The sequence below is a fragment of the Ailuropoda melanoleuca genome, chromosome 6, assembly GCF_002007445.2.
Source record: "Ailuropoda melanoleuca isolate Jingjing chromosome 6, ASM200744v2, whole genome shotgun sequence".
NCBI lineage: Eukaryota > Metazoa > Chordata > Mammalia > Carnivora > Ursidae > Ailuropoda > Ailuropoda melanoleuca.
Window position 1 is genome coordinate 9,920,450 of NC_048223.1, and position 13,652 is coordinate 9,934,101.

Consider the following 13,652-nt stretch of genomic DNA (forward strand, 5'->3'; position numbering starts at 1 on the left):
GCATCTGAAGCAGGGCTTAGCAGTGGGAGGCAGTGAGAGCTGGCCGGTCTTGACCGTAGGAAAGTCAGAGGCCGCCTGGTCTCGCTGAAGGCATCAAGGAGGCAGGGTGATGACGCGGCAACCGCAGTGCGGAACCCCTAGCCCGTCCGGGCTGCCCCGTGTGCGCGGTGTGCACGGCGCGCGCTCCTGCGCCCTGTGGCCGGGGCGCCAGGCCTGGATGGTAAAGTGCTGCGTGCTGGGCTCAGGCTCCAGCGGGCTTCCTGCGCGCCGCGGGGAAAGATAACACCCGCCAGGCTCCGACCGCCGGCCGCCGCTTCCGGCGGGGGAAGTGGCGCGGTACAAAGCGAGGAAGCCCCCCACACTCGGACGAGCCCCGTTTCCGGCCCGATGGGACGCGCTGCGCTGGTCAGCGACCTGCACCCCAGCGCGCCGTCAGGCCTGGCACACCGGACGCTGTGCCTGACTTCCCACACTCAAGAGCCTATGGAGGCTGCTGACTGCCTTTGCCCTAGAGACTTCCAGGACCCTCTCCTATCCTGAATTCCCCTCCTCTTTATGCTGACTCCTCACTATCATCGAACACGTACATTTGGACCCGTGACACTTATCCTAGATTCCTTCCCATTCCCAGTTTCTACCTCTCACAAAACTATAATTAAATCCTGGAGCAATTCATACTGAAGTGTCAATGACTTACAACATTTGAATATCTAATCTTTTCTCAGACTAATCTTCACCTGAAAGAAAGAAGCACTAAGTATGGTATTACAGACACTCATTTAACATTTTCTGCCAGACACACAGATACATCAGGCACTAAGTATTCAAAGATATTAAGAGCGTAACCACTGCCCTCAGGGAGTTTGCAGTCTAGCAGAAGACGGAAAAAATCAATTAAAACATATTATACATATAGGGTGCCTGGGCGACTCAGCTGGTTAAGCCTCCAACTCTTGATCTCAGCTCAGGTCTTGATCTCAGGGTCGTGAGTTCAAGCCCTGTGTTGGGCTCCACACTGAGCGTGGAGTCTACTTTAAAAAGAAAAAAAAAAGAAAAAATATATATATCAGTAAATAAATCACAAAAGAGGGTAATAATTGCTGCAATCAAGGAAGCACAAAGTGCCATGGGAGCTCTAACCCCCAACGCCACCCGCTGATGTAAGGGATCAAGCCAGGGAAGACCTCCAAGAGGTGATGACCCAACTTGAAGGGTGAACAGCAAGCAGCTGAGGAGATGCAGATAGGCAAGTCACCATTACCATGTCCTAGTAGGGCAGCCGGACGGCCCACCTGACTAAGGACACTCCTCTAGTTTGGGGTGAGAGGAGGGGTGTACGGAGCACCTAGAACATGAAGCTGTTGGAGGTAGGGGTCATATCCAGCTCACCTCCGGAGCCGGCTTCTGGAGTAGACAATAAACATCCAAAAATGTGTTGAATTACACCCAGGGCTTGCTGATCTGTTGTGGGTCAAATGTGTGTTTCTTCTTCCCAATCAGACTGAAGAAAACCCTTCAAGGGCGGAAATGAGGTCATTTCTTATACCCGCCAGAGCACTTGGCATTTCCCTGGGCAGCTGACAGGTACGCAGCTGAAAGCATCCCTTGTTTAGAGCAGTACCATGCTGTCCTCTGGCCCCCCACAGCTGCAGTGGCATTGACGAGCAGCTCAGCCCTACTATGGCCTCTCCTGGGGGACCTCACCTTTACCCATCAGGCCTTCCCAGATTATCCAGCCAGAACTCCTTCCTTTTTTCATCTTCCATCCCATGGCGCCTGTGTCTTGGTTTGGGGGAGCTGTGTTCAGGCTGAGCGCTTGTCACCTGGAGCTCCCCATGGGCAGAAATCATGCATTACTCCTCTCAGCATCCCCACGCCCAAAACAGCCACTGCATAGAAAAGGGTCCAACAAATGTGTGTGAAGAAACAAATGATGTGATTAGGGTGCATTTGTTCACTTCTTTTTTCTTTTCTTCCTTTCTGCTTTTGAATGGAAAACACTACCTAATATCTTTCAGGACCCACAAAACCAGCTGTGTGCTAAATGATCACGTACAGTCCCACTGTCACTGTCATCAAATATAAGAAGACTCTATCATTCACCCTGCCTGTCCTTGAAGGACTCTACCTCAGGGAAGGCAAATGGTTGATAAGGAGAAGTTTCTCTTTATGGAATAGTCCAGCTAATTAATGAAGAAGAAATGACAGAATTAGAATAGCACCATTCTGCTAATGAACTCTAATGAATAATGGCTCTAAACAGTGGTCATCAATGGCTACTAAAATCCAAAGGAGAAAAAAAAAACAGGCATTAGTGTCCCCTGATGGAACTACGGAACACTGTTAGTGAAGTGTTCTTGCCAAAATATCAAACTTGACCTAACAAAGCCTCTAGATCTACAATGCACCGGAAATAGAGGACAGGCGAGCATGCTAGAAGATGCCACAGGGATGAAATTAGCAAAATCCAGGCTGGAAGAAACTCCAGAGGACAAATGCCCCACTATTATTAAGAGACATATTGCAAGGATGAAAAAGAGAGAGGAGAGATAGCTAGAGATTAAAAGACACTTCAGAGATATATTAACCAAATGTAATGTATGTATCTTGTTTGGATCCTGACTCAAACCAGGGGTAAAATCCTTTTGAGATTATTGAGAAGAATATTTGAATATATGAAGAATATTTGAATATTAACTGTGAATTTGATATACTAAAAAAATCCCTCTCAATTTTTAGCTATGGTGATGGTATAGTAGCTGTGCTTCTTTTAAGTGCTCATATTTTAGGAATATAAATTTATATATTTATGAGTGAAGTAATAGATGGGGTCTCTGGGATTCGCTTCAAAAGAATCTCATCAAGGATGGGTGAAGAAGAGGGTAGGGACATAGAGGAAAGCAGATGCGGGTTCATTGTACTATCGTCTCACCTATTATTTAGGTTTGAAATCCACCATAATAACAAGTTAAAAAAAACAAAGAGATCAAAGACATCATCGTCATCATCACTGGGGCACCTGGCTGGCTCAGTCAGTAGAGCAGGCAACTTTTTTTTTTTTTTAAGATTTTATTTACTTATTTGGCAGAGAGAGGGCACACAGTGGGAGGTTGTGGTAGAGGGAGAGGAAGAAGCAGGCTCCCCACTGAGCAGGGCTCCATCCCAAGACCCTAAGATCATGACCTGAGCCAAAGGCAGAAGCTTAACTGACTGAGCCACCCAGGTACCCCAAGCATGTCACTCTTGATCTCGGGGTCGTGAGTTTGATGCCCATATTGGGGGTGAAGTTTACTTAATAAAAAATAAATATAATAATAATGATAATTGCTGAGATTTTTTAGTGCCTCCTCTATGTCAGACCCTGTGTTACTTTCACACTGAATCCTATTTAGTCTTCTCAGGAACCCTGTGACCTAGATACTGTCATTACGTTTTGCAGATGAGGAAACTGAAGCACAGGGAGGCTAAATAACAGGCCCAAAGTCACACAGCAAATAAGTCACAGAGCCAGGGTTTAAGTCTAGATCTTCTGAAATCCAAACCCAGATTCTCTCCAACTCTACCATCTCACTCATTGACACTGACTTCCCAGGGTACAGGCATCACTCTCTCTGATTTACAGATGAAGAAGCTGTTCAACAATAGCTAGTAACATTTGAAGATGTCTGTGCCCTTTGATCCAGCAGCCCCATCTTTCAGTAAACTGTAGCACATGAGCACTAGCAGCCATATATAAGAATGTCCATAGAAGGACTACTGGTAACAGAGTAAAGAATAGTAAATAACCCAACCGTCCCTCAACGGGAACGTGGATAAATAAACGGTGGTGTGTGCACACAATGGAAGGGTGCATGGTGAAAATGAATGGAGCTTGTCTTTGTGTATCAACTAGGAACTTTTCACAAACATAAAGTTGAATGAAACAGCAAGCACGTGTCTTTCTACAACAGCAGGATACCATTTATATAAAGTTTGAAACACAGAACAATACTAAGTATTGCCTAGAAGTGGATACACATGTGGTATAAGTATAAAAACAGTTACGGGATTATTAAGCACCAAGTTTACCTGGTAATCACCTCAGGAGAGGGTGGGGCAGAGAGGGATCAAGGAAAGGTACAGGAGGGTCCTCAACTATATTTGTAAGACTTATTTCTTAAAAAGAAATATGTGTACTAGTGAGGCTGTGGAGAAACAGGAATCCCATACACTTCTTATGGGAGTATACAGCAGTTCCATTAATAAGAAGGGTAATTGGTAATATCCCAAAGTTACGAATGCCCACACCCTTTGACCTAACTCTTTACTTGTAGAATTTTTTTTACAGCTATATGCACATACCTACAAAATTAGATGTATACAAAATTATACATTACAGTATTGTTTATAAAAGCAAAAGATTGGGGGTGCCTGGCTGGCTCAGTCAGTTAAGCCCCTGACTCTTGGCTTTAGCTCAGGTCATGATCTCAGGGTCCTGGGATTGAGTCTGCATCGGGGCTCCGTGCTCAGCAGGGAGTCTTCTTCTTTGCCTCTCTCTCCCTCTCTCTCTTCCCCTCAGCCTCCCCCTGCTTGCACAAGCTCTCTCTCTAAAATAAATAAATAAATCTTAAAAAAAAAAAGGCAAAAGATTGGAAGAAACCCAATACTCTAAAGTCTAATGCTCTAAAAAAATGCATTGATGTGGAAAGATTTCTAAGGTATAGAACACTGTGCATTCCATGCCACCATGCGCAAAAGGTGAAGGAGGGCAGGAGAGTGTATGTGCATGTGTTCGAATATGCATAAAATATGTCTGGGAAGATATACATAAAACCAGAGTCACTGGCTACCTGTGAAATGGGTGACCTGGGGACAGGGGTGGAAGGGAGACTTTTCCCTGTAAGCCTTCTATATTTTTAAATTTTGGTATGTGTGACTATAGTGCCTATTTAAAAATGATAAAATTTGGGGCACCTGGGTGGCTCAGTTGGTTAAGCATCTGCCCTCAGCTCAGGTCATGGTCTCAGGGTCCTGGAATGGAGCCCAATGTAGGGCTTCCTGCTCAGTGGAGAGTCTGTTTCTCCCTTTTCTTCTCCCTCTGCCCCTCCCCCCACTCGTGTGCATGTGCTCTCTCTCTCAAATAAATACAATCTTTTTTAAAAAATTAAAAATGATAAAATTCTAAAACTCAGCAGGTTTCCACGATTTTCCAGGCTGGTACCCACAAGAATTGGGGCAGAGGTCTGTGTTAACCATTCCACCATGGTGCCTCCCAGCCTGTGGGAGTTTTGCATCAATTATAGTACCAGGACCTCCCTTCCATCTGCACTACCTCTATGGCCTTAAGCAGACCTTGTATATTTCCAGACCTGAGTTCCCGTCACCTAAATGAGTGGGTCCCTTCCTGTTCAAACAGGCTACCAGTCCCCATTCCTCAGAAATGTTGCCTCCTAGCAAAAGGCCTGGTACCAAGAAGTACCTGGAACAGAGCACACCAGAACGCTGGACTGTTCCCACTCAAAGCACCAAAATCCTGACCACTGTTTCCCCAACAAAAGCCTGCTTGTACCACCACAGCAGCCTGTCAGCAATTACCCCCAATTACAAACCCAGAGCCCAGCAAGCCCTCAATTAGTCTAAAAAGGGGCCTGAGGAGGAGCCAGCTGCACAGTGTAGTGCCCATATCTCGCCTCCACCCACAGGGCCAGCACACTCCTCTTACTCAAGCCCAGGGGCTTGGATACTTGGGAACAACGTCCTTAGGACCACAAGAAGGCTGTTGGCTCTCCTTCAAGTGACTATTGCCTGCAGGGCCGGGTCAAATCCTCTTGCCAGAAGTGCAGTTCTCCAGACTTCATGCTTTCTCCCGACTCAGACCACACAATTCTGCCTCCCTACATCACACTTTCCCAGACAAGGTGCAACATCCCCAGGTTTTCATCTCCTTCTAGAAGATGAACATTCCTGGACAAACCCTGCAGATGGAGAGATACCCAGGCTAAAGCCCCTAAAGGTTCATGGTCATGGGTTTGGCTCAGCATTTGGGAGGAGGACCAAATGCCCATCTCTTCTCAGAAGGATGGCCTCTGAATTCTGCTCTGTAGCATCCAGAAGCAGAACTGTCTCTGGTCCAATCTTCTGAAAATTCCCTAACCTAAGAGGCACACCATTAGGTTGTTGAGCCCAGGGCTTGGCAAACTTCGTATTTTCACTGAATTGGCCCACATGCCCTTGTTCACAGTGAGTGTGTGTGGCTATGACAAAGACTGTGTGCATGTGTGTGTACATAGATCTCAGGCCTGGGTGTGACAATGTACATGGGGAAGACCAGAGGTTATAGGAAATGGATCCCATAAATTACAGCTAGATTTGGTCAGATGGAAGGAAGGACTTCCTGACCTTGCACCAGCAAATAGAGGCTCAGGGCTCAAAGGCTCAGAATGCAGGGCTCCAGAGTCAAGCTGCCATTTATTGACTGGAGGCCTTTGGCAAGTTACTTAACTTTCTGCACCTCAGTTTCTTCATCTAAAAAATGGGAATAGTACCAACACCTTGGATTTGTCATAAAAATGAAATAAGAGCGTGCATGTAAAGTTCCTGGCTCAAAATAAATGCTTAATAAAGGGTATCTATTTTATTCCTTTATAACGATGCTGATGATAATAGCTGGAGGTACACAGTGGTCTTTAGAGAATGCTATCTATAAAGAAAAGGCCCTGTTTCAGTCTGTCTGTCTGTCTGTCTGCCTGTACAGTGCTGTAGTTTGTTCTGCTTTGGAAAACCGTTGGGCAATATCTTCTAAAACTACACATATGCCTATCCTCCTAGGTATTCACTCAAGAATAATAAACTGCCCTTCACAAAAAGACATGTACAAAAATGTTGACAGGAGCTTTATTTCTGATACATCATACCTGGAAACAACACCAATGTCCATTAATGGGTGAGCAGATAAGCAAATTATGGAATATTATACAGCAATAAAGAGAAATTAATGTCTGCTGTATGCAAGAAGATGAACGGATATCAAAAATATGTTATGCAGAAGAAACCAGACACAAAAGAGTACATGTTGCATGCCCCATTCACATGCAGGCAAAGTTAATCTACGGTGAAAGAAATCAGAATATGGTTATTCTTGGGAGTAGGTATTAAAGAGGAAAAAATATAAGGAGACCTTCTGAGGTGAAAAAATGTTAACATTCCCTATATTTTTTAAAAGATTTATTTATTTTAAAGAAAGAGAGAAAGAGTGCAGTGGGGAGGGGCAGAGGAAGACGGGGAGAGAGAATCTCAGGCAGACTCTCCCTGCTGAGTGTAAAGCCCAACTTCAGAGCTTGATCTCACCACCCTGAGATCGTGACCTGAGTGGAAACCAAGAGTCAGGTGCTCAAGTGACTGAGGCACCCAGGTGCCCTAACAGTCCATATCTTGGTCAGGGCAGTGGTTACATGGTGTACTGTATATAAAAATACATCAAGCTGTATACTTGAGATGCATATTGTTTACATATGCAAGTTATACAACATACACACACATACATACACACACACACACACACACACACACACACACACACACCATTTTGGCATGAGGGAAATCTTCAGAAGGCCAGGAGTACAAACACAAAACCCCGCCCTTCTCTTCCCCTTCCTTTGGACTTCACCAAAGATAGGCATCTAAAACTGCCCTCCTGCACAGAGGCCCTTTACACGGTGTCCATTCATGGAGAGAAACTTGAGCAGGGAAGGAGGACCAAGAGGAAGGGCTCTTTCGGCCACCCCCTCATGGGCCCTCTTGGGGTTCCAGACAACAGGCCTTACCTTATAAGCTGGCTGTTGCAGATGCAAAGACCACTCTATTTCTAGTAAAATTAGTGTCTCACACAGGTCCTCAGCATGAGGAAGGTGACCTGCGTCCTTGCCTAAGGTTCAGCATCATGGCTGTTCAGCCTTAATGAGAAGATCATCCCAAATGCCAGGGGACTCTCAGATCCTGAGCTGGCTCTCCATGGTCTGGCTACTCTTCCCTACCTGCAGTCCCTTTCTTGGAAATTCCAGCTTTATGACAAGGAAATGGGCATCTCTCAATTCTCTGTGGAGTGGAGGCATTTTCCAATGCCATTAGAATGCATTAAGTCAATCCTGGTGGGAAGCACTGAGTGACAAGTGGAGGACAGAGTCTCTACCCATCAAGACTTACAGTCTGGGTGTGGAGAAAGGCAACAAGGCAACTTTAAACAACAACACATCACACTTTCAAGCATTGGGGGGGGGCAGCACAGAAAATGGCTTTGGGTCATGGAAGTCATGGCCGCAAGATACCAAAGCTGGTCAGCAGTTCCTGTCACCCTAGGATTGTCTTTCTGAGAGCATCCCAAAAGTCTTTGGAGAGGGAAGGTCCCACATTACCCAGAAACCAGCCCCCCTGCCTTTTCTCCCTGAGCTAGGCTCAACCAGGAGAAATGCCTACAACTGCCCTGCAGTCTGCCTGGTAAAGGGTAGGGCACACACTCCTTGGGGCAAAGAGGTGATAGTGAACTTGAGGCACAACATCAGTGAGGTAAGGAGCCCAGAACTCTAGCCTACTACTCCCAGCCCAGCCCACCCACAGGGTGTGAGCGGTAGGATTCACTAAGATACCAAATGGAAACAGCTCTCATCTGAGTTTTTCCCCAGAATGGAAAGTAGCTTCTCCCCTCTTTCTCTCTCTCTCTCCTTCTCCACTTCCCTATTCTCTCTCACTCTCCCAAGCACACACTTGGGTAAGTGTCTCTGCTAATCCCAACAAGGCAGAAGATAATGCCGGCTGGCCTGGGGCCTGGGGCTCTGTGAGCGTGTGCAGAAGAACCAAGCACCCACTCAGGCTGCAGCCTGTCAGAGTGGCAGAGAGTTCAGCTATGAAACAGAGAGGAAGCCTGTGTGAACGGCCTGTGTGTGTTCAGGTGTCTCGGGATATGCACCTGAGTTTTGCAAAGAACTGAGCAGCAACCTGGCTAAGGAACATCCAGGTGGCAGCCCAGTCACCCTAACCCTGGGCCAAAGACATCAAAGAATCAACAGGCTTCTGGGAGTCAGATCGCAGAGAAGAGGTCACTGTGTCTTGAGACAGCTGAGTGCCCGAGTGTGTAAAGAGGCTTAGAGTCCAGGCATCAGAGTAACCCATTTTCCACCAAAATGTGCAGTATCTGACCTAGTATGCCTAACAGGTGAGTGTGTGAGGGTAGTGCAGGGGATACAGGCTTGACTGGAGAGAAGTGGATGGAGGAATGGACCTGGAGTCCACGGTGGTGTAGGAGGAGCTGAGAGTAGTGCTGACAGTTGAGGTGTGCAGTTGTGTAGGGATGTGCTAAGGAACGCATCCAGGCTTCCCTTTTCCCGCCGCGCGCGCCGCAGAGGCAGTACCCACACGGAGAGGGCTGCAGCAGGCTCAGTTCCTCTGTCCTCGCGCAGGGCGGGAAGCCCGTGGGTGTTTCAGGGCCCCGCCAGGAAAGGGCACCTCGGCACCTGGTTCGAGCAGCCGGCGGCGACGCGGGGCCAGGCGAGTCGTGCCCGGGAAGCGCTGCCTGCATCGGGGCCGCTGGGCAGCTCACCTGGCAGGACCCGGCCGCCTGGATCCCGAGAGACGCGGGCGCTTCCGCGGCTGCTGGAGGATTCCCGGCGGTAAGAAGAGAAGTGTCTCCCTCCACCCCTCCCTCACGGCCGAGTGAATTGCTCGTGGCGGCTGTCGGGGCCTCGCGGGTGCGGGGCAAGCAAAGGAGCCGGGCCGCGCCGGGGCCGCGGGACTCCGGCACCGTGTCAGCCCGCGGCGCCCGCGAGAGAGGACCGGCAGAAGGCACGGGCTGCTCCCGAGCTGCAGCTGCAGGCCCCGGGAAACCCGGGCGGAGAGGCTAGGAGCTCCGCCCGGCCCTCGGAGGTGGGCACGGCCCCGAGGTCACCGAGCTGGGGCTCGGCGTCGCAGCAATGCCGCGGGGAAAGAGGATGTCCCCCCCCAACGAGCCTCGACGCGGTCTGCCTGCCAGACGGGATCCCCACCTCGCCAGGAAGCGGGGCGCTACCCAGCCCGCCCTGGAGGGTTGAGAAGTAAACCAAGGCGCGCCCCACCGCTTCCTGGAGAGATCAATACCTGAAAGTAGCAGGACTCCTCTTCTGTCCACTCAGAAAATCCTTTAGAGGAACTCCTTCCTTTACCCCCACCCCCTACACACGCGCTCGTGCGCGCGCGCGCGCGCGCGCACACACACACACACACACACTCTTTAAAGGCTGAAAAGGGAGCCGAGTTTGGAATTCAGGGNACACACACACACACACACACACACTCTTTAAAGGCTGAAAAGGGAGCCGAGTTTGGAATTCAGGGAAGTGATGACACACAAAACAATGCTGTTACACCTGGCTGCTGCAGGCCAGCAGCGGAAATGCCTGTGAGGGTGAGAGAGAGACAGAAAGCCAGCCTGGGTGGTCAGGAAAAAAGAGGAGAGAGAGCACACACACACCCCCAGGTTGGGGCCAGACCCAGCTGTTTTTTTCCCCCTGCCCAGGCCGAGGGGGAGGATGGGCGCTAGGGTCAATCTGCAGGAGCCCCAAACCTCACACACACCACTCCCACCCCTAGCCTGGGCATGGATGGGCATGAGAAAGAAGAAAAACACCTGCACTCCTGCTCAGGAGACAGCCACAGAGGTTTTGAAGAGGTGCTGCTTACCCCGGTGTATATTGGGAGCAGAGGGAGAAAACAATCAAGCTACTTTGAGATATTTTCAATGGTGGGTAGAGGAGAGTATTTACTGGGGTGAGTTTAGGAGAGCCCTGTTCTCTCTTACTGTGATGGTCAGACCAGACTGCCCTGCTGACCTCTCTGGAATCATTTCCAAGATGCTGAATTCCAAAGAGCCCCATCACCCTGTTCTCTTTTCCTTTAATCTCAGAATGTAGATCAGAGAGCTGCGTGGGAAGCAGAGAGCAGTTGCAGGTGGCCGTGGGTGCTGGGCCCATAGGCCACCAAGGGCTCTTCAGGCTTCCTCAGATACTGGGCAGCCTAGGAAGAAGTGGTAGTAATGAGTATTGGGGTGGCCACTCAAGCCATGCCAATCCAGACATAGGACACACCCCTGCATGGCACCCATTCAGTCCACCTTCCTCCCCAAAGTATCCTGGCCCCATTCAGTACCAAGCAGTTTGGGGCATGAGGACTCAAAACACCGGACAGACATCTCTCTCACACTTTACAGTTGCAGACCTTTTGTTAAGGCTAAGTTAACTGTTAAAAAGCACAGCTGCTTTTCCTGGCAGCATTAATTTCCCCTGAGACAATCTCCCGGCATGCAGGTGTGACTGGGCACCATTCAGACTTCCACTGAAGGTAGGCAAGCACTCACCCCTCAGCCCTGGAGAAAGATCAGAACAAATGTCTTGTCAGGAGAGAGATTTGAACAAATGCCTCCCTCACAGCCTCCTGTTTTTCTTCCCAGTCTGTGACAGAATATTGACAAAGAAAGGGGGAAAGGGAAGAAGGAAGAAAGGAGAGAGGGGAGGAGAGTGGAGAGGGAGGATAAAGAAAGAAGATGCGTATCCCTGAACCACATTAACTGACAGGTGACACACATGTACCATTACATATCTGTAACTATATGTTTTACCCCGTAAATAAAAATCTCACCTTGTACGTGTGCATACCTATGTTTTTGCACCAGCACGTGTGCACCTGGGCAGCTGGTATCTCACGTGTCTCAAGGACAGACCCTCCCCATGATTTCTACATGTGAGACCGGTGCACATACAAATAAAGTTCCCCCAAAGCCCCACAGCAACATTCGCGCCCGTGTTGGAGCAGGACTGAAGTGGATTCTACTTGTCGTTAAAGCACACATCCAAGTCGTAGGATTACAACGCGGAATCTGAGGAGGGGGTCTGGTCCCTAGGTCCAGGGGCAGAGCAAGGAAGGGCAGAGGGGCTTCAGGCCGAGCTCCTGGGCGCCTCTTCCCCGATCGTCTCCCCAGCCCCATCCGGCCCAGCCACTCTGGAAGCGCGACGGACAGGCTAGGCCAGGCCGAGGTTTCTTGGTTCAGTGACACGCGTTTCTGGGCTGATTTTCCCAAAGCCACCGCGCAGCTCTCTCCACCCCACCGCGGTCCGGCCCCCTCGCCGTCCCGCCCCTCCCCCAGCCCCAAGCCAGAAGTTGAGCCCCAAGACAGCAGCGAAGGGCAGAGCAGGGGAGTCGTTTTCTTTCACCTGAAAGCCGCGAGGAGGCTTGGCGCGCCTCTCCTCGCTAGGGCCCGAGCTCCCTGGGCACTGGCCGAGTGAGGACGGACCCCGCCGGGGCCCTCGGCATCTCCCGGCCCAGTCCGCAGAGTGAGCACCCGCGGATTGCAAGGGCTTTGCGAGATCGTGAGCCCGGTCGTCCGCCGGGCCCCCTCAGCTCGCTGGGAGGGGGCAGGCCGGTCCGGGCTGTGCGGGGCGTTTACAAAAAGTGACTTGGAGATGAACTCGCCCGTGCGCGACTGGCCGCCCCGCTATAGGGGCGAAGGCGCCTGACGCAAGCGGAACTCGGCGGAGCCCATACGAATCAGAACTGAGCGAGGCTCCTGGCGCACTAGGGACTCCAGGAGGCAGCTCCGCCAGAGACGCGGGTCGTGCCTCGGGAAACCGGAGGGTGGGGGGAGGGGAAGTGCGCGGAAAGAAAACCCACCGAGGCGGGGACTGGCCTGGGCGGGGTGGGGCGGCGGGGCCGGAGCCCCTCTCTGCTGGGCGGACTCCCCATGGCCAGAGCCTGAGCTCCACTCCCGCCGGCCGCTCCCTAGGGGAAGGGAAAGAGGAGAGGAGCGGAGCGAGAGGCCTCCAGCGAGCGAGCGCGGGCAGCATCGGCAGTCTCCAGAAGTTTGAGACTCGGCCGTGAGCAGACTTGTGCGCCCGGACTCTGCCGCCCCAGTACCAAGGGAAAACAGCAGGGACTGCCTGGCCGCGGCGCGCCGGCTTTGTCATGATGGCCAGCTACCCCGAGCCCGAGGACGCCGCGGGGGCCCTGCTGGCCCCGGAGACCGGCCGCGCAGCCAAGGAGCCCGAGGCGCCGCCGCCGCCGAGCCCCGGCAAGGGAGGAGGCGGCGGCGCCGGGACAGCCCCGGAGAAGCCCGACCCGGCGCAGAAGCCCCCGTACTCGTACGTGGCGCTCATCGCCATGGCGATCCGCGAGAGCGCGGAGAAAAGGCTCACTCTGTCCGGCATCTACCAATACATTATCGCCAAGTTCCCGTTCTACGAAAAGAACAAGAAGGGCTGGCAGAATAGCATCCGCCACAATCTCAGCCTCAACGAGTGCTTCATCAAGGTGCCGCGCGAGGGCGGCGGCGAGCGCAAGGGCAACTACTGGACGCTGGACCCGGCCTGCGAGGACATGTTCGAGAAGGGCAACTACCGGCGCCGCCGCCGCATGAAGCGGCCCTTCCGGCCGCCGCCGGCGCACTTCCAGCCCGGCAAGGGGCTCTTCGGGGCTGGAGGCGCCGCGGGCGGCTGCGGCGTAGCGGGCGCGGGGGCCGACGGCTATGGCTACCTGGCGCCCCCCAAGTACCTGCAGTCCGGCTTCCTCAACAACTCCTGGCCGCTACCGCAGCCGCCCTCACCCATGCCCTACGCCTCCTGCCAGATGGCGGCGGCCGCTGCGGCGGCGGCGGCGGG

At 51.5% G+C, this 13,652-nt stretch overlaps 2 protein-coding genes across 2 annotated transcripts in view; one reads left to right on the forward strand and one right to left on the reverse strand.

The window, feature by feature from the left end:
* Positions 1–7,865: 7,865 nt before the first annotated feature.
* On the reverse strand, positions 7,866–12,471 carry FOXL2NB (FOXL2 neighbor). Its single transcript, XM_034661819.1, is given in 2 exon segments — positions 7,866–9,673; positions 12,108–12,471. Coding segments are annotated over 2 exon segments (762 nt in total). The 5' UTR covers positions 12,313–12,471; the 3' UTR covers positions 7,866–9,116.
* Positions 12,472–12,583: 112 nt separating this feature from the next.
* FOXL2 (forkhead box L2) overlaps positions 12,584–13,652 on the forward strand; it is a 1,322-nt gene continuing 253 nt past the window's right edge. The window contains exon 1 of the mRNA XM_034661820.1: positions 12,584–13,647. Within this exon, the coding sequence (XP_034517711.1) occupies positions 12,961–13,647 (687 nt within the window). The 5' untranslated portion in view covers positions 12,584–12,960. The remainder of the gene's footprint in view (positions 13,648–13,652) is intronic.